The 20173-nt window shown below is 38.2% G+C and overlaps 1 protein-coding gene across 1 annotated transcript in view; it reads right to left on the bottom strand.

The window, feature by feature from the left end:
- Positions 1 to 20173, bottom strand: part of CDK14 (cyclin dependent kinase 14) — a 570565-nt gene that overhangs the window by 549079 nt on the left and 1313 nt on the right. The window contains exon 2 of the mRNA XM_044245987.1: positions 14163 to 14194. Coding sequence (XP_044101922.1) covers positions 14163 to 14194 — 32 coding nt within the window. The remainder of the gene's footprint in view (positions 1 to 14162; positions 14195 to 20173) is intronic.

Genomic DNA, 20173 nt, shown 5'->3' with positions numbered 1-20173 from the left:
ATAAATGCAACCTGAAGTTAAAAAAAAAAAAAAAATTAAAAAATAGGTGTTACAGCCGAGCTCAGCAGCACATCACACACACCACTGGCCTTGGAGGAAAAATGCCCAAATGGAAGTGGAAACTAGTTAGAGGCTCTCCCATGTAAGTTAAATGCTCCCCAAACAAACAGCAGGAAGGCTTGGCAAATACATTCATTTTTAAAGTAAATATTAACTTTAATGAGCTTGGTGACCGGAAAACTGATTGTGCTCTCTTGATATTTTCACTTCTCTGATCCTTCTCATCAAAAAGAAAAAAAAAAAAAAAACCAGAAAATTAACAAACACTAAGAAGGCACAAATTCTCCTGCTTCTGAGCCCAAATTGTATCAGGGAAGAGAATCTAGTATCACTCTTTATGTATGTGCCCTCAGATCTTCCCCACTCAACTGCTGGTAAACAAAGAAGACAAATCAAACAATGTATGGGCCAGAACCAGTCCATGAAATGCAGTGCAGAGAATAAGGAAGTTCAAGTCTTTTTTTTTTAGGGGTCATCATTCTGGTCATTGTAGAACAGGGGCCAATTACTATAAAACATGAGCATCTCCTGCCTACTGCTATGTTCTTGTTCTTCCCTTGCCCAGTCATGAACCAGAACAGAATTACGTCGGTCACAGGGGAAGGATGGCACAGGCAGCCTGAAGGTCGTCAGCAGCCGGGACCCACTGCCTGGGCTGTGAAGCGGCTCAGGGCAAGAGAAGCATTGTGCTGGGGGTCAGCTGAACCATCTGCTTCAGACAAGACAGAGCTCACGGTCCCCACCAAGACCAAGCAGTTTTAGGCAAAAAAGGAAAGAAGAAACCCCAGTAATGTAGAAGAAGAAGAAGAGAAAGAGACAAAAAACTTGTCTGTTTCTCTTAGCAGCTCCCAGGTTGCCAACTGAAAAGGAATACAAAGTAGCCAACGTCTCTCCCCATGCCCACCTAAAATCTTTTTTTCTGGCTTAGGTGTAAATATTAAAAATAGTTGCTTTTTTCTGCTTGTTTTTAACATGCATAAAGATTTTGGTTGTCACAATACGAAATAAAAATAAAGCTAGAGTCACTTCACATGCCCGTGGTGTGTGTGTGTATGTGAGTTTATTATCTGACATTTTCTGCTTAATGTTAACTACCTGCCTTGTTCAAGGAGGCAATTTTACACCCACTGGAAGATCTTCTGACACTTTTTTTGACCATGCCAGTTAAAACACATGCCAGCATCAAGTTCAGAATGTCTCCCAGCTGGAAACAATCTGTAGGCAGGCTGGTGATCTGTGGTCCCTGGTCCAAACATCACCCTTCCATAGCCTTCATTGTCTACAGAGCCCTAATGTCTAGCTGGAAATCTGTATTCAACTCCTATTACCAGAAGAATCAAGCTTATATCTCAAATAATTCCATCCAATCACCACCCAAATCCAGACAAAAATGAAATACAAGCACAGTTTTAACATAACCTTGAAACTGAAACCTAAAATGCAAAGAATAATTCAGACAAGAGACCTCCTTGTTCTCACACTAACTATGTTTCTCTTCGGCAACTTATTTAATCTTCCTGGACCTGTTTCCTCTCCATAAAATGAGTGTAAGTCAACTCAAAAATGACACAGATCTACTGCAAGAATCCTTTAAGTTTACTTGCTCTTATCCTTATTATAATAGGAAAATCACTCATCTACCCAACATCAGTGGCATCCTTGTAAGAACTTTAGTTCCCCTTCATCTATACACCACACAGTACACCCATAGGGTCTGTGTGCTGTTCTTCTCTCTTCTCCTGGGAAGCAGCCCAGTAAAATCCTAAGCACACACTGGAGTCAAGAGAGACTGGGTTGCAATCATGGATTAGATCACTGTCTTGCTGTGAGGGGCTCTGTGCAAGTCACAACTTCAATGAGCCTCAATTTCCATATTACCCTTTTGTTTTACTTCCTTTTTGCAGACGTTTTCCCCATAGAGGGATACACATGTTTTACAAAGCTGAGATCCTACTCTACACGGAATGGTTGTTTTCACTCAACATCATAAGTTTTATTTTATGCTTTTAAATATTTAAGAAACTGTCTTCAAAGAGCATGATTACTTTCTTAATAGCAGGTATTAAAATTATTCAGTGAAAAATATGCAACTGTGATAAGAAGGAAAAATTCTGAACCTGAAAAAAAGTCCAGGGTGAGTTCAAAATATATAAAATATAGAAATATATTTGAATATATAAAAATACATATTATATAGACATATAAATGTATTCAAATGGAGAGAAATGTATGTATATAAATGTATATATTAAAAAATACTATAAGGAAAATAAAGGAAATGTTATATAGATACTAAAAGTGAATCATCCAAAACTGTGGTCATCCAATTAATGTCATTAATATGGGCTTTCAGATTTTTATCTTCTAATAACTGTACAGGAATTAATATAAAGGCAAACCAATGTATCTTGAAAGTATGTAATTATTTATTTCTTCCTTTTATGACCAAAGCACCTTTTTGTGACACATACAACAAATCATTTAGATAAAGTAATCCAAACCTCTTGGGGAAAGTTCTCAGCTCAATTAGGGCATTTGGAGACAGGCCATATGTTACCAGGCCTTTTGCACACCTGAACCCCAATATCTAATGACTCAAGGATGCTTATTTATAAAATTAAGTAGTCTGTTCTTTAAGAGAAGAGAGTCAAGCACCGCAGAATGTTCCCCATCATTTCACTTGAAGATGATATAAAAAGAAGTACACAACTAAAGATTTAAATAAACATAACACAAAAGAAGTTGCAATTCATGCTTTGAATGATGATTACTAACACAATTTTATCTCATCAATCTTATCTCTTCTCTAACTTTTTAATCAATGAAATTTTCATTAAAACTGAAAAAAATAACTAAGTTATTCTTACTCATTTTTCACTGTTGAAGAATAATGTCTATTTAGCCCCTTCCTTGTTAAAAAAATCCTTCATCACTGTCTTAGGGGTTTTTTTGGCTAAAATATCTAGAAAACTGAGATATGAAGAAACACACAATTGTAGAACTAGGACTGTATTTTCTGAGCCAAAAATCAGGATGCATAATCTGAAATTAAGAGCTCTTCAAAAAAATTCAGACCACATGTGACTATATGAATGCCCATCTTCAATTCCTTCCTAATAGTTCAATAACAGATATACAGAAAGGCAGCTCTCAGTCATTTCCATCATCTGAACATACCTGTGGGATACGACATACTCCCAAAAAAGAAGCCTGGCTAAGTGCTACAACAGTATTCTCAAAGTGTGTGATTTTAGTGGGGGAAGTGCACTGAAATCTTTAGGAGGCATTTAGAAACTCACCCTCCACACTCATCAGTGTTTTATAGAGCTGGTACAATCTTTTTCCAAAATCCTTTAAAATAGAACAAATAATGTTCTGAAGTAACTAAGTTAAAGTCATAAGCCTAGCTTTAAGGCAAGGAACAGAGCAGAGGAACAGACTAATCTGTATCTACCAAGACAAATGTCATAGGCAATACTTATACTTGGCACATTTCCCATGAGCAAACTCTGGAATATGCCAAATGCCTGGTACTCTAACTACAACTCAGCCCCTTTCTCTCCCACTCAAGAAAATACACCAAAAAACAATTAAGCGACTGACATCAATCTGCTCTACATTTTTTTAAAGGAAATTATTTGCACACTTTAGTACTTCAGCTAAGAACACAGAGTTGTATCAACATGTTTGAGGTTGTGTAGACTAGAAAGCTAATTCCCATACAATGGATATGAAGATACCTACTAGACATCACACTTTACAGACATCTCACATGAGAGTATACACAGATTGAGAAAACACAAATAAGCACAAGGAACTGGTGACTCCAAGTCTCCAAGACTGTTCAATTCCAAGTCTCTTTCAATACTTAGGAGTCTGATCTGCCAGGTTAGAAAAATGTGTTAAGAGTGAAAAGTCAACTAAGTACTCTATCTGACTCTATCTGACAAGATTTAAGCTGAATATACAATTACATGTTTAGGGGCGCCTGGGTGGCTCAGTCAGTTAAGCATCTACCTTCAGCTCAGGTCATGATCCTGGGGTCCTTGGAAAGAGTCCTACATCTGGGTCCTCGCTCAGCGGGGAGCCTGCTTCTCCCTCTCCCTGCCACTCCCCCTGCTTGTTCAGTCTCTCTCTCTCTCTCTCTCTGACAAATAAATAAAATACTTAAAAAAGAAAATTACGTGTTAAAACAATTTTTTTCTACTTTAGTTGTAAAAGCCTTAAAAAAATTTCTAGTCCACATATTCCTTATGCTTGCATATAATACCATGAAATTTAGAATTTAAAGTCGCTATTTAGAAAGACTTACACATACAAAAAAAAATCTACTTATCACACATCATTTAAAAATTAAGCAGAAAAATTAACAAGTCGGGAAATGACAGATGCTGGTGAGGATGCTGGCAAGTATTTTCTTGAGTGGGAAAGAAAGGAGCTGAGCTGCAGTTAGAGTACCAGGCATTTGGCATATCCCAGAGTTTGCCCATGGGAAATGTGCCAAGTATAAGTATTGCCTATGACATTTGTCTTGGTAGACAGGAGAAAGGGGAACCCTCCTACACTGTTGGTGGGAATGCAAGCTGGTGCAACCACTCTGGAAAATAGCATGGAAGTCCCTCAAAAAGCTGAAAATAGAGCTACCCTATGACCAAGCAACTGCACTACTGGGTATTTACCCTAAAGATACAAATGTAGTGATCCAAAGGGGCACATGCACCTAAATGTTTATAGCAGCAATGTCCACAACAGCCAAACTATAGAAAGAATCTAGATGTCCATCAACAGATGAATCAATAAAGAACTTGTGGTGTATACACAAACACACACACACACACACACACACACACACACACACACGGTGGAATACTATGCAGCCATCAAAAGAAATGAATTCTTGCCATTTGCAACGATGTGGAAGGAACTAGAGGGTATTATGCTGAGCAAAATAGGTCAATCAGAGAAAGACAATTATCGTATGATCTCCCTGATATGAGGAAGTTGAGAGGCAACCTGGGGGGTTTGGGGGGTAGGAAAATAATAAATTAAACAAGATGGGATGGGGAGGGAGACAAACCATAAGAGACTCTTAATCTCACAAAGAGCTTAAGAGGGGGGCGCCTGGGTGGCTCAGTGGGTTAAGCCTCTGCCTTCGTCCTGGCTCAGTTCATGATCTTAGGATCCTGGGATCAAGCCCCGCAGGCTCTCTTCTCAGCAGAGAGACTGTTTCTCCCTCCCCCTCTGCCTGCCTCTCTACTTGTGATCTCTCTTTCTCTGTGTCAAATAAATAAATAAAATCTTAAAAAAAAAAAAAAAACTCACATTGAGGCATCCTGGAGGAATCAGGCTTGCAAAACGGAGACCAATTTTCTGTTTCCAATTTTTTGTAATTGTGCCTTTTGTACATTTATATGACAAGGAGAATAAAAAGAGTTAGTGTGTTTTAGACTACAAAAAAAATTTAATAACTGTATCTGTCAGATAAGGGCCACTTAGAAAGGTATGTCTGTCACACTGACCTGAAGGGCATCACACTCCAGATCAAGTACAGAGCATGATTCCAGTCCTCTGAAAAACCTTCACCGCGGCCTAGCTGATTTCAATTATCATTATAGTGCCTAGAGTAAGAGGCCATCTCAAATGCAACCAAGCAATTTAAGGATTTGTAGATTATAAATCACTGGCTCTAATTTCAGTGAGAAATAAAATGGGTATAACATACTCCCTGTGGCTGGGCCCATTTTGTTCTTGTTGAAGAACATCCTAAGTACATAAGTTTTATTAAAAATCCTCCCTAGACAAACCATAAGTGACTCTTAATCTCACAAAACAAACTGAGGGTTGCTGGGGGGAGGGGGATTGGGAGACGGGGATGGGGTTATGGACATTGGGGAGGGTATGTGCTATGGTGAGTGCTGTGAAGTGTGTAAACCTGGCGATTCACAGACCTGTACCCCTGGGGATAAAAATACATTATATGTTTATAAAAAATAAAAATAAATTAAAAACAATAAAAGAATTAGGAAGATACAACTCAAAACCACATTAAGTTCCACCTTTCCTTCATTATTGAAGGGAAGTTGCCATCATTATGGCAACGTTTAGAACAATACCAACTGATAATAAGGAATAAATTTGTTGCATCAATACATGGAGTAATTTAGTGATGTCCAGTGAAACTAGGGTGACTATAAAAATATACTGCCAAACTGTGAGGTTTTTAGAATAAAACAGTATACTGAGATAAATAAAATTATGTGATATTTAATATTTGTTTTTATATTTACTGAATGACAAATTGTTTTTATTACATTGATGGTCTGATAAGTAACTCTCTTCAAAAATTGTTTTTGAAAATAAAGCTTTTCAAAAATTTGAAAAAAAAAAAAAATCCTCCCTACACCATAGGTCAGCTCTCTACAAAGAATCCAAACATGCAAATCAAAGCACACCCAGTAAGGGAACCCCAAGTACCTTACAGGAGAGACTTCACATTGGTTCTGTTAACGGGCCTGCCATCAGAAGGCACAGGGCTCACAAAAAGAAACGGGACCCTACTCATGCTTTCAACCTCTGGAACATTCTATCTCTTGGGAGTTAAGAATATGGAAGTGACTAATTCTCTCAAATGTCATAGATTTTACGTATTGTGACATGTACTTCCTCTCTGAATTTTTACAGCACTACCCAGACATTCTAGCCACTGTCTGGGACTAGACATAATTATTGTAATCATGTCTACCATAATTAGGGAGGCAGTAAATGTGATCAAACACTTATAGAAAGGAAAAACTAAAGCACAAAGTTTCAAGAATCCAAAAATTTCAACTAAGTTTTAATGAAAGAATGAAGGAGGAAGTGAGGTTCTTTGTCAGCAGCCCAAAATGTTGCATTTGAAAAATTACTACGTACCAGGTTACTGGCCCAATCAGAGAATAGTCTGTAGTCTACACTTCTTGTGTGGGACCCGTTCCAGAGACGTCAGACGTGACCACGGTGAAAATAAAAGTGGATATAGGGGTGCCTGGGTGGCTCAGTAGGTTAAAGGCTCTGCCTTCAGCTCAGGTCATGATCCCAGGGTCCTGGGATTGAGCCCCATATCGGGCTCTCTGCTTAGCAGGGAACCTGCTTTCCTCTCTCTCTGCCTGCCTCTCTGCCTACTTGTGATCTGTGTGTGTCAAATAAATAAATAAATAAATAATCTTTAAAAAAATAATTAAAAAAAAAAGTGGATATAAAGTCATATAAAATCTCACTATTGAGAGTGACATTGACTCTGTGCCCAGGCCCAACATTCCAAGAATGACAGGAGCCGGCCAACAGGTACATGCCAGGGGATTAAATTCTGTGAAACTTACTAACTGAGAGTCAGGTTCAGAGCAGATCCAGAGGCTGACATAAAACAGACATCAATAAACATTTGCCGTACAAATCTTTGAATCAGGAAGTATCATGACAAGAAGGATATTTGGGGAAGGGTGGCGTAGAGGAGTGAGAAGATGGAACAGTGAGACCAATTCAGAGGTTACTGGGATTTAAAAAAAAAAAAAAGTAAAAGTGATAAAGTCCTGAACTAAAGTGGTGGCAGTGGCAATGATAATGAAGGCATTAAAATAAGAGATGACTGATGAGGGTGGAAAGGTAGCCAGAGCTATATTGTCTAAGATCTTGAATGCCAAGTTAAGAGTCTGGACTTGAACCTGCAGCAGAGAGAGGTTTTTAAAGTATTAAGCAAGAGAAAAGCACGCTTGGCATTTCAGATCTGTTACAGTGTTGGAACAGGAAGCAAGCTGTAGACAGGGAAGCCAGTGAGGAGATGACCACAAGCCCAGGCAAGAGAGCTCAGGAGGGGTAAGGGAGGTGGCAGGAGGCAACAAGGACCAAGCCAGTGTCAGGATGTGGGGCTTGGAGGGAAGCTCAGGACGGAGTCAGGCTGCTTCTGCCTTGGAAAATCGCTGATATGGGCGAGAGAAAAGGCACAAGTTTAGGAATATTTTGTACGTGCTGAGACTGAGGTGACAAGGTGACACAGAGGGAGAAACATCTAACATATGGGTGTGGAGTTACAGCAGAAAGCAAGGTCAGCCACATGCATGTGAGTATAATAAGGGAGTAGCCAAAAGCAAGGAATGGATGGACTCCACAGGGAGAGCGTGAAAAAATGATCATGGTGGATGGAGGGCTTCCCCCGCCACCAAAGAGATGGTGAAGACTTGCCCTTGCTCAGTGCCTCTGCTGAAATGCTGCACAGAGGAAGAGACAGGCTAAGAAAAGATAAGCAGATAACGAAAGAAAGAATCGATCACACAAGCTTCTGGAGCGAAAGCTTCGACAGGAATGAAGGGGGAAATAGGAGGAACTAGCCTAGGACAGGAGAAAAGACACCTCCTCCCCTGAGACTAGAAAAAGGGAAGTAAAATTGAAGCCAATCAAGGTATCTGTGCAGGCAAGGCGCTGACATCTAATAGTACTAAGTATTCAAAGGAGTTGGAGGGTGTCACGGGTTGGACTATGCCCACCAGCAATTCTAATGTTGAGGTCTTTACCTGCCACCCCATACTTCCAAATGTGATCTTCTTTGGAAACAGGGTCCATACAGATGTCATTAGTTAATTAAGACGAGGTCATGCTGGAGGCAGGTGGGCCTCTAATTCAATATGACTGGTGTCATTTTCTTTTCTTTTTTTTTTAACTTAAATTCAATTAATGAACATATAATGTATTATTGGTTTCAGAGATAGAGGTCAGCAATTCGTCAGTCTTACATAATACTCAGTGCTTATTACATCACGTGCCCTCCTTAATGAACTGGAGTCTTTATAAGCGAGGAAAAGGTAGATCCACAGAAACTCATTAAGGGAAGGTGATGTGAAGACACACAGGGAGGAGGCGGCCATCTACAAATGAAGGAAAGAGGCCTGGGATGTATCCTTTTTCACAGCCTTCGGAAGTAACCAACCCAGCCCATGCTTTGATTTCAGACTTCTGGTCTTCAGAACTATGAGACAATTCACTTCTGCTGTTCAAGCCGCTCAGTTTGTGGTATTTTTCTAAGGCAAGTCTAGCAAACTAATACAGAGAGAAAGTCATCTCCTAAAGCAAGGAGGGGTGGAGAAGGGTAGCTAGAAGGTTTGAGGGAAGTGGAAAGGTTTCAGCCGGAAAACAAGCCAGCCACACAGTGCAAGACTGTGCACAGTTGCCTTGGGTTCCAGCTAAGGCCGGAGACGATAAATTTATTTATGGAGTGATTTCCTCAAGCAGCTCTTGGCAGCCGCTGGGTAAGAAAGGAAAAGATGCCAGGTCAAAATCGAGGGCTGGCAGGGTAGATTACCAGCAAAGTACAAAGCGATAGGGCCACTGAGGCTACTGGGAAGGGAGTGATGTACCGTGTGCGAACAGAGAAGGAAACAGGGAGGGGGATGTGGGATGAAGAACGGGATAGGAAGCTGGAGAAGGAAGGGGTCATCTGGAAACAGGGAGCCAGCAAAGAAGAGATAAAGGGAGTGAGGAAACTAACAGGGAAAGACTGTTACTAGGATTTAATATTTTCGATGAGGAAGTCAGAGAAGTCCGAAGCTAGACGGCTGTATACAATGTAATACGTTATTCACAGACTCTGAAACCTGAGGTGTCAACAGTAGTTTGGTGGTGAAAACCTGCAACAGCTCCCACCAACCGTAGTGCATGGAAAAAATGCCCCGGGGTATCCCCAAATCATATTTGTATCTAATTCCTAGAATCTGTTCTCAGCAAAATCCCTGCTGTATTTCTATCATCTCTGGTATCACAAGCATATCTTTAAACAAAATTACAAAGAGTGGCTTGGACTAGAAGCAGAGATCAATGCATACTACCCCCATCTATCACACAAAATTATTATATTAAGCAGAGAGAAAGCAAGTTAACTGTAAAAATGTACTTGAGGAAGTTACAGATCAGATGTAAAAATGTTAAGACAATTCACATGCTCTCTACACATTCCCTTAGGATACAAAAAATAAAACAGCTAGAAGATGCCAAAACCTGTGTTAGCAGCCCATTCTACTTTGCAAACAAGGAACAAATGACCAGGGCACAGAAGAATTAGAAAACTTGTAAATGACCGTTCATTTTTTTCCAAACAAGTAAGTGCTTAATTATCTGGATTATCGATGACAAACAAACAAAACTCTTTGCATTTCAAAGGTTTATTTCAGTCACTAGAATTTTTGTGTGTCTCACTCAATCACCAAGCAGAGTCAACACTTTGTTCTGGCAATTCACTGAAGCTAAAATAACAAAGGCATGAAGCAGAACAAAAACTACACAACTTAACCTTTTTAATTTACACAAGAACAATTCATAAACTGTTGTGGCTTTAGACATTTCTAACTCTTTTTATACACATATATTTATACTTACTCCAAATTTTTTACTTCCAAAGTCCGAAAAGTTTTACGCAGAGTACTTTTACATTGGAAGAGATTAACTGTGTTTTCTTACCTTTTATATTTTAGGTCTCATTTTAAAACAAATCACTAAATAAAAAAATAAGATTCAAAACCTTCCTTCAAGTCACAGTACAGTATTGTTCACTGGCACAGGGAAAATAGGACCACTCAGGGGACATGGCCCAGGACATCTACTAGGGACAAAAAAGTGAGGAAAAATTCAGAAAGTTCTGCAACTTTATAGAAAGATGTAAGGATATCCTTATAAATGGTTAGTCTATCCATCAAATATATAAAGCCTACAGAACATAAAATGCTTCCTATTTTAACCAGGGCCCAGATATATAATGAATGAAAGGCAAAATGACTGTCCTCTCCCAAAGTATGATGGGCTTCAACAAAAGTTCCTACTCCAACAAAAATGCCTATTGTAAACATGCCTTCATACTTAACTTCCAAAGTACCTCATCTCTCTCTACATTAGAATACTGTTCCTGAATATAATTAATTCTAGGCTGCTTATAAAAATTTGCAATCATGGTATTTCAGCCTATTTAAGAATAAATGAGTAAGTATTTCAAATAGATATACATCTCTTTTTCTCCCCTCTTCAAGGTCAAACATTTACACATAGCCTAGAGAAAACCTCTGTAGCAATCAGGGAGCAGCAACTAAACTCTAGCCTTGAGGAAAGGAGCCCTCTGTCTCATAAATCCTGAGTAAGAAGAGTTGCCACACCTTGATGCGTATCTAAGAAGCTGACCCAGCCCCCATGGTTTAAGAGTCAAGTCTTTCCTGAATTCCAACAGGATACAAGAGGAAAAGAAGACCAAGACATGGGTTCAAGAAAATGTCTAACAGTGTAGTCTGAAGACAGTCATAGAACAGTCATAGAACAACTTGGTGACTTTCTGTTTACTTCATCATAGACCTGGTGCTCTTTTCTGATCTTAGTAAAACTGTAAGTTCATGTTGATGACTATGAAGGATTTTTGCCTACATCTAAAGATTCAGGAAGAAAATTCAAGATGATCATCTACCTGACTGGTTTTACAAATGAGAAAACTGAATGGCTAGAAACTGGCAAAGGAGAATCCACCTGATCTAACATTCGGTTCAACACTCTCTCTCCTTATTAGCAACAGATATTTACTCACATTCAACAGATATTTATTGAATGTTAAACGTGCAAGACACCTGAAGATTACAAAGCTGAACAGTAGGCATCCCCTCGAAGAGTCTAAAAAGTGATGGGTTTCAGATATTTTCACAGTTTTAATATGTAAATCATCATATGAAGCCTCATACAGAATTTCAAAGGAGTATTGGAAAGTAACTCTCCTTATAGCTCTAATTAGTTTTGAACTAAATCTTTCCTTCCTCCTTATAGCCCTTCCAAGTGCAGGTGATGTTATGGTGAGAACAACAGTAAGGAGATGATGATGATGATGATGATGGCAGCGGTCACGACAAGGAGGAACACAAGGACATGACAATACCAACTATGAGACACGATGTGTCCATCACTGACTGTAACCTCTACATACTTAGCTTATGTAATCTTCACAACAATCTTAGGAGGGAGATAAATATCTCTACTGGATAAAAGGTTTGGGAAAAGTCAGTCAATTGCCCCTGAGAGGGTAGTTACCTTCCGGAGTTCCAGTTTACACCCACGCATGCCTTTACTACTACTGTCCTAGATGTCTGACCCCTGGTCCTTACCATAAATTAACTGGAAATTCTCTGGCCCCTGTGGACCTCAATTTCTTCATCAGTGAAATGATGAAGTTGACCACGTGATTTCCAACATCTCTTCCAGGTATACCATTCTGTAATTTACTAATTTGAGGTTTTTAACCAATCTCTCGTGATGCAGAGAAAGGAAATACTTTGTAAAAGCTAAGAATAATTTTGCCCCAAATTACAAAATCCAGACCTTTGTGCAGAGGTTTCCGGGGAAAGGAGGGTAGCTTGTTACGGGATTGACATATCCGTAACTTTCATCTGGGTTCCAGCCTCAGAGTTTTTTGAAAGCTAATCGCACAGCCACATGACAAAATGACATGAAGGCATTAACAATGGCTTTTAAACTAAACAGGAGGTTTTTCAAAACCCTAATAATGATTAGAAGTCCTCTGTGAAAACATGGGAAAATACCATGTTATTGCTTACAAGAAAAAAAGCAGGATGTAATATATGGCTTGTGTTTTTTTTGTTTCTGAACAAGGAGAGCGAAGCATGAAGAACATTCAACAGTGGTTGTAGCTAGGTAATAGGATTGGGAGATTTTTCTTTCTCCTTTTCCTTATTTTTCTTCTTTATGTAAGGTTAAATTACCTCCATAATTAGAGGGGAGAATTTTCTTTTAAAAAGAGAGAAAAGGTGTCCAACATTCTCACACTGATTTCTTCTGAGAAGAAAAAACTCTCCTAAAACCATCTCAGTAACACTGCAGAAATTCCAGAAATACAGGTTTAGAGGAGAACATCATTATTACCCACTACAGATAGGGAGGAAAATAGTCCTCTGTTGCTTCAGATCTAGAATAACTAAGTTTTATAGGATGTTTCAGGACTCCTGGTAGGGAAAGTTGCTCTGGAGTCCAGGGACATGAAGCTCCACAGAGCTGGGCAACAGGAAGAAAAGAACAGGTGCATCAGACAAAGCAGCCAACCGTGAGAGCCAAAGGTCACCAGCCCCATCCAGAAATCCCAATCTGGAGCAGGTTCTCTCTGGGTGGTGCTGCCCTACCACCGCCAACCACAAGGTCAAGGGGACTTTCATGAGCACAAATGTCCTCCTCTCTTCTCTGAAGCACAACAGCAGAGGGAGGACAGGTAGCATATTTCATGGAACCAGCAAATGTTAAATCAAACAACCACAGCCAAACTACTCTAGGCTCCATTAGGCTGCAGGATAAGCACGTTGGGTTACACAAACCACTGTGTTCACAATAAACTCCCAATATGCATGCACACATGGCCCAGTTTACAACACAGATCAATAACTGTGGCTTTGGATGGTGACAATGAAACACTTCACTCTATAGCACTCATGAGAATATTTTGTAAACACACTGTGTCTCTGGTGATTCCCACTGATACTACACGCAACTCAGGAAAGAATACAATTTAAAAATCACATTCAACATGCTATTAATTACATAGGAACCCTCAGCCTTATTGGAACAGACTTTTTTTGCTACTTCATAGCAAGAAGATAAAGACAGATCTGATATACAAAGACTAGAAAAACTAGAGCAGGAAAAGTCAGCTTCTCCTCTGGGAGTCTGACACACAATATGTGGCGTCAGCATCACATCACACCCTGATTCAAGGGAGGGCTGCAGGGAGCCCATCTCACCAACAACTCCAGACTTGCCCTACGCACCCACATCTGGGCTTTGCCAGCTCCACCACCATCAAGAAGGCAGCAGTACAAAGGCCGGCGGGTATCTTTTATTCATTTAAAAAGACATATTTCTGTTTACTCCTACCAAAACTCACTGGAATGATTACTTAAAACTGAAAATAATATAATGTAACTAGAGAGATGTCTTCTTTTTTTTTTTCAAGGCATTTTTTTTTCCTAAGTGCGAAGTTGGCACCTATTAACTGTACCTGGCGGTAATTAAATACATCTAACATTAGATAAAGAAATTTAACCTACCTCATCAAAGGTGGTGTCGTCTTTCTTCAAAGCTATAAAATAAAAAGGGAAAGGAAACAGTTATTGTGAAACATCTCAAAGAGACTAAGCATCTAAGCCCTAGAAAACAGAAAGAAAACAAAGCAGTATGGTGTTTTCATTTCAGAAAGTAAAACTGTACCCCAACCTGAATAACAATGTTATCATACAAATAGGAAAGCTGCAAATGAGACAGAGAATGGCACAGCACGCATCTTTGTGAAACACTTTCATAAATATGTAAATGGGTGATCCTCCTAAGTATGGAAAAGAAGTATGTGTATCTTTCCCCTAGCTCTTCTTCAGTAGGAAAATGTTTTAATGAAAAGTAGGAAAGCATCAAAAAGTAATTGTAAAGAAATTTCCCCTTCAACTTCTGGGTTTTGAGCATATCTCATCAGGCACGGTGTGTGGTCCTCCCAAGCCCATTGTCAGGATGACACCCGCTCTGCAGAGTGCCCTGAATGAGATTTTCATGCCCTGAGAAGTTTAAATACAGTGAGTAAAGACTAAGCATGTAAAATAAGCACTGCAGAGATATAATTCAAGCATTTCAGCATGATCTATTTTACAACAAAGTATCACCAAAGAAAACAATACATTCAGAATATTTTATAAGTTAACAAATACTTAAAATTTATTTAAATATGCATGGCTTCAGAACTGGAATTCTATTACTCTAAAGAGAAAGAGAAGTATTTCATGCATTGTTGGCAAACACCCTAGTTCCTTAAATCCTACAATTACTTGGAATGTTTCATATTAAGGAGAATGCACAAAGGAGCTAATTTAGCTGAAACCACTAGTTGGAGAAATGCTCCCAATTGATAGAATTGTGCATAGGTATTTACTGGTCTATAGTAGAGTGTTCTAGTCAGGATAGAAGCACTTGTGTAGCTCTTACTTGGAAAGCTACGTTCTAACAAAAGCAATGGAAGCAAATCATGTTAGCAATTAAGCTCTGAGAGAAGTCATGTGCTTAAACTGAAGCCATCATTTCAGAGCTTATACTATATAGCCAAGCAATCTTGAATAGGATATTTTGTTTCCTACTATAGATGTGGTTGTAGAGAGTTAAGGTGGATGAGGGTAGACTGAGGGAGATAAAATGTTATTGAAAGTTTAATGCTTAGTTTTTCTCTTTTTTGCCTAAGAAACTGATCTGTAATAAATTTTTCTATTTGCTTTATTGGAGGACAACTTCTTCTGAATGAAAAATTAAAAGACAGCCCTTTCTCCTAGTTTCAAATGGCTTATCTTGCATTCAATTACTTACACACATTTTATTATGTATTTGCTTTAACTTACATTAAATCTAAAATAAGCTATTTTGATGGAAAGCTGTAAGAGCCTAGATGATTCTTAATGGCTATATTTTAAGTCAGAATGTAAAACTTCTAATCTAGAAAGCTTTCTTTAAATATCAGCCAACCATGTTACTAAACTACAACTCTGGGGCGCCTGGGTGGCTCAGTGGGTTAAAGCCTCTACCTTCGGCTCGGGTCATGATCCCGGGGTCCTGGGATCGAGCCCCACATCGGGCTCTCTGCTCCGTGGAGAGCCTGTTTCCTCCTCTCTCTCTCTGCCTGCCTCTCTGCCTGCTTGTGATCTCTTTCTGTCAAATAAATAAATAAAATCTTAAAAAAAAAATTGTATAAACTACAACGCTCACTTCCCTCAAACCTAAGGCATGTCCTCTAATCAACATACTTGAGTGGGGATTCCTAGATAACATATTAGTGACCTACAGAAATATAGGCAAGTTGTTCCATCTTAAAAAAAAGGGGGGGGGATAAGAACTGATTACCTCATTGATTTCAGATACAAAGCCAATCACCGTACAGCCTCATACCCAGCTCATTTAACAAAGATTAATGAAAAAATATGTGGCTGTCATGCAAGATGCAAAGCTAAAGCACCAATCTTATAATTCACAGCACAAACTTTCTATACTTTATTTACTTGGGACATGATAAAAGTTCCCAAATTTAGCCATTGGTTTTCTTATGCACAGCATCCAATTGGAACTACTATCCACTACTAGTCGATATAATCCTTTGAGGAAATGCAAACAGAATGAAGACCCTCAAGCTGAGAGAAAGCAAAAACCTAAAATGTCTTTGACATCTGGACAGGACTATTTCTTGCTGGCCTAAGTCCTTCACCATACTGGATAAAGAGGTGGGGTCTGAGGGCAAAAAGAGAAGAAAGAAATGGAAGAGGAATTGCAGGTGTATTTTCTAAAATATAAGGAGCAGGAAACTGGATTCTCTCCCTGGCACTCTATTCTCAAGCCCAAGATACCATAGGGAAGAATATTTTAAGACCAAAAAATCTACAGCTTCGTTGAAACCCTTTATAAGTAGATCAACATCTTATTCAGTTTCTTATAAATATTGAATCCTTGGCCTGAACAGCAGTTAACAGTAACAACAAAGGCCAATTAAAGATGTCTCTGCCAAGTATTTATCAGGTCATTGATGAATAAACTCTGACCTAAACAAGCACAAAACATCTCATTATTGATTATATTCCCTGATTGTCATTAATCATTCATGTAAATGTAAACTCACAACTGTCTTTGATGATGTCTTGAAATAGCAGGCATATCACATTTTTATAGGTTAACAAAGGGGTATATATTAAATCATTTAAGATAACCAGGTATCCTATTTAGTCCTCTGCTCAGACAATGCTTCCTCTAGACAGCTTTCCATGATCTCACCAAGACTAAAGTGGTATCCTTCCTATATTCTCCAACAACAAATCATGCTAATCTTCCTGGTAAAATCTGTCACTCTATATTGCCAATGCCCATTCATTGGCGTGTATTCTCTTAAAGTCCTCAAGAACTGGTAACAGTGGCCACTGAGTCTGAATGTCAGCACACTATCTGGCACATACAAGCTACTCAATAATTATTTGTTAAATTAATGAGTTCTACCTCAACGGCAAAATCATAGCCTCTTACACTTTGAGACACAAATGCTAAAGTTTTGGCATATGAAAACAACATACACTTTTCTGTTATGAAAAGATCATAGATAAAAATTCCATTTCATTAAAATCTTCTGACACTACTTTGGGAGAGAATATGGTACTATATTTTAATTCTGTACCTGAACCTTTACCATTAAGAATGAACTTAGCAAATGACAGCTGAACCCCACATTACACACTTACAGCACAAGGTAACAAACCCCAAAACTCAGTGTATCCATAGCCTCCATTTCATTCAGCTCTCTCACAAACTACACTTTTTAGAGAAATGGTATAGACGGGGTTCATCTCTAGTATCACAGAGTATAAACTTCCTTTCTCGACAAATTAATCCAAGTATAAAGAAATGCATTCAAATGAATATGAAGAAATGCCAGTTTGACCTTAATCTTACACCAGGTATTACAGAAAACCTTCCTCCTCCTAGGCTATCATTAAAAAATTAAAAGAAAGAAGAAAGGAAAAGAGGAAAAGGATTTTAATATAAACTTTTTAACAACTAAGTTCCCATTTGTCATTTTTTATGCTAACCAAAATTTTAAAAAAGAAAGAAAGAAAAACATGAGACAACTGCAGGAGTTCCTAAATAAGTGAACACACTGACACTATTTAACAGAAAACGATAAACACTCACCACTGAAATCAGAGGATGACTTTGAAATTCAATTACACCCATCTTTTAAAGAACTGTAACTGTGTTAAAGTCACTCTCTGGCAGATGTCATAAATTAGAGTGCTGTGGCTTGAAAGCAAATGTGTTTTATTAGACCTTATATTATATAGTAATCTCAGATCAGCTGTATTTGGGATGGGTAGTGACAAAGTTGACATGATCATTCACGTGTGAAAAAATGAAACATTAGCATTACCACTTTTATATAGTCAAAATTGTTAATAATAAGCATTGAATATCACATACTTTCAAAAATTATCCTCATTTTCTATAGATGACTAATTTCTCATGGCTAAATAATACTGTATATTTTGCCATATAACAAGCTGTACTTTTGAATCATACTAAAAAAGCAAAATTAAGTCAGTATGTTTATTTCAAAAGCCATCACAGATTGGTTAAAAGGAATGAATATATTGAAATGTCAGATTATTCAACAAGAATAAACCATTCACTCTTTGATCTCCTCATGAAGTACCAATGAAGACAAGAGGAAGAGGGGGAATAAACAGAAATGGGAAGGAAGAATATCAGCCCCCAGTACTGTTCTTCACATGCACTAGATATTTTATGTGTCCTACCTGATTTATTCTTCACAACAACCTTGAGAAAATTCATACATGTGGACTCTGGGGTTTAGGGATATTCTGCTAATTGCCCAAGGCACACACACAGCAAGCTGGGAAAACAGGGTTCAAACCCAAGCCAGACTAACTCCAAAACCCATCCTGTTTTTAGACTATAAAGTCAGTAGCCACTTCTTCCCCTCATTTCTCTTGCTTCCAACCTAGAAGATCAATTACGTCAATATGATATAATCACCAATAATAACATTACAAACACCTATTGAGTCTGCACTACATACCATGCAGGACATCATATGCATTATTTCGCTAAGTGCCAGTAATAAAACTGAGTTGTACATGAAAAACTGATGCTCAGAAGTTGAGGGACCTGTCCAAGGTCACATAGCTACAAGTGGCAAGATGGCAAATCCCCAATGGTCTGACGCACATAGCCCACACACTTAATCTATGCAGTACATAATTCCAGAGTAAAAATTCCATTCAATAGCCTCAAGCACCTTAAAATCTTTACATAATCAAACTGATTTTATTGTTTTGTAACTCTGCAAATAAAATATAAAGAAAATACATAGATAATACAGATTAATTTTTCTGTAACCCCATTTCCAATGCATGTCTTGGGTTTGCTATACAAGCATAACCACATAAGACCTCTTTATCTCCTTTTACAGTTCTCCAGAATGAGAGTTAGCTACTATGCAGAATCATGACCTTCCATCAATACAAGAAACAATCAGTTATGTTCACTGCACTGTATTGTTTCTGAAAGCAAGGAAGTAAAATCTACCAGATCTTAGAAGATATTTTAACAAGTGCTGGAATCAAAAGGAGTTTCACATCACTAAATCTCAGTAAGCTAGAAAATCCAATTAACTGTAATACCCCCATTTGCCAGCATTGTAGTTAATCCAAATTTTACTGATTGTCTATCAAAATCTTGAAATTGCTTAAACATAAAGAATTTTTGTATTAATGTCCTTGGTTTCTTACTGAGATTCAACTGCAATGAATTATTTAACACAAACTGGAAGGGCTCCAACACAGTCATTAGCATTAGTAAATATACAGTTAATGTGTTTTAGAACAGGGCTTAATGGACTCCAGAACCTGTCTTTGTAATGGTTTGGGTCCTGAGCTGAACATCCTCCTCAAAAATGCACACCAACTCAACACCTTGCTCTCTCACATTCCTCCTGGCTTCAAACTTCATTTGCATGTAGAAACTCTTCATATGCATCCCTAAGTAAAAGTGAAACTGCAAATATCCAATACATGTAATAAGTAAAACCAGGATTAAATATTGCTTTCACACCATAACTTTACAGTCATTTTGGGAGAGACTTCGTATACCAATAGGAAATTTTAAGTTAAAGGAAACTGGCTAAATTTTGATCCATTATTTTCTCTTACTTGAACAAAGTTTGCATATTTTAGAGTGCACTTATAGAATGATTTTTAAAGGAAGGGATAGAAGGATGACTACAATACTCAAATGCACCCCAGGAGTTTACTTTAAGGAATTAAGTACCTTATGCTTAATTTCCATTAACACGTTCATTAACATGGATGACATGTTAAATAAGTTAAACAAAGGCTAGAAGGCTTCTTGGGAGTCTGAGGGGTTATTTTTAGTGCTTGTATGATTCTCTTGCTGCAAACAGTTACCTATATAAATAAAAGTTATAATGTTAGAGGAAGCAGCCACCGTCTTAAAGGGGGTTTTCTATAGCCAA

Source organism: Neovison vison, chromosome 4 (assembly GCF_020171115.1).
Source record: "Neovison vison isolate M4711 chromosome 4, ASM_NN_V1, whole genome shotgun sequence".
Classification (NCBI taxonomy): domain Eukaryota; kingdom Metazoa; phylum Chordata; class Mammalia; order Carnivora; family Mustelidae; genus Neogale; species Neogale vison.
This window is presented reverse-complemented; position numbering and strand designations above follow the sequence as displayed.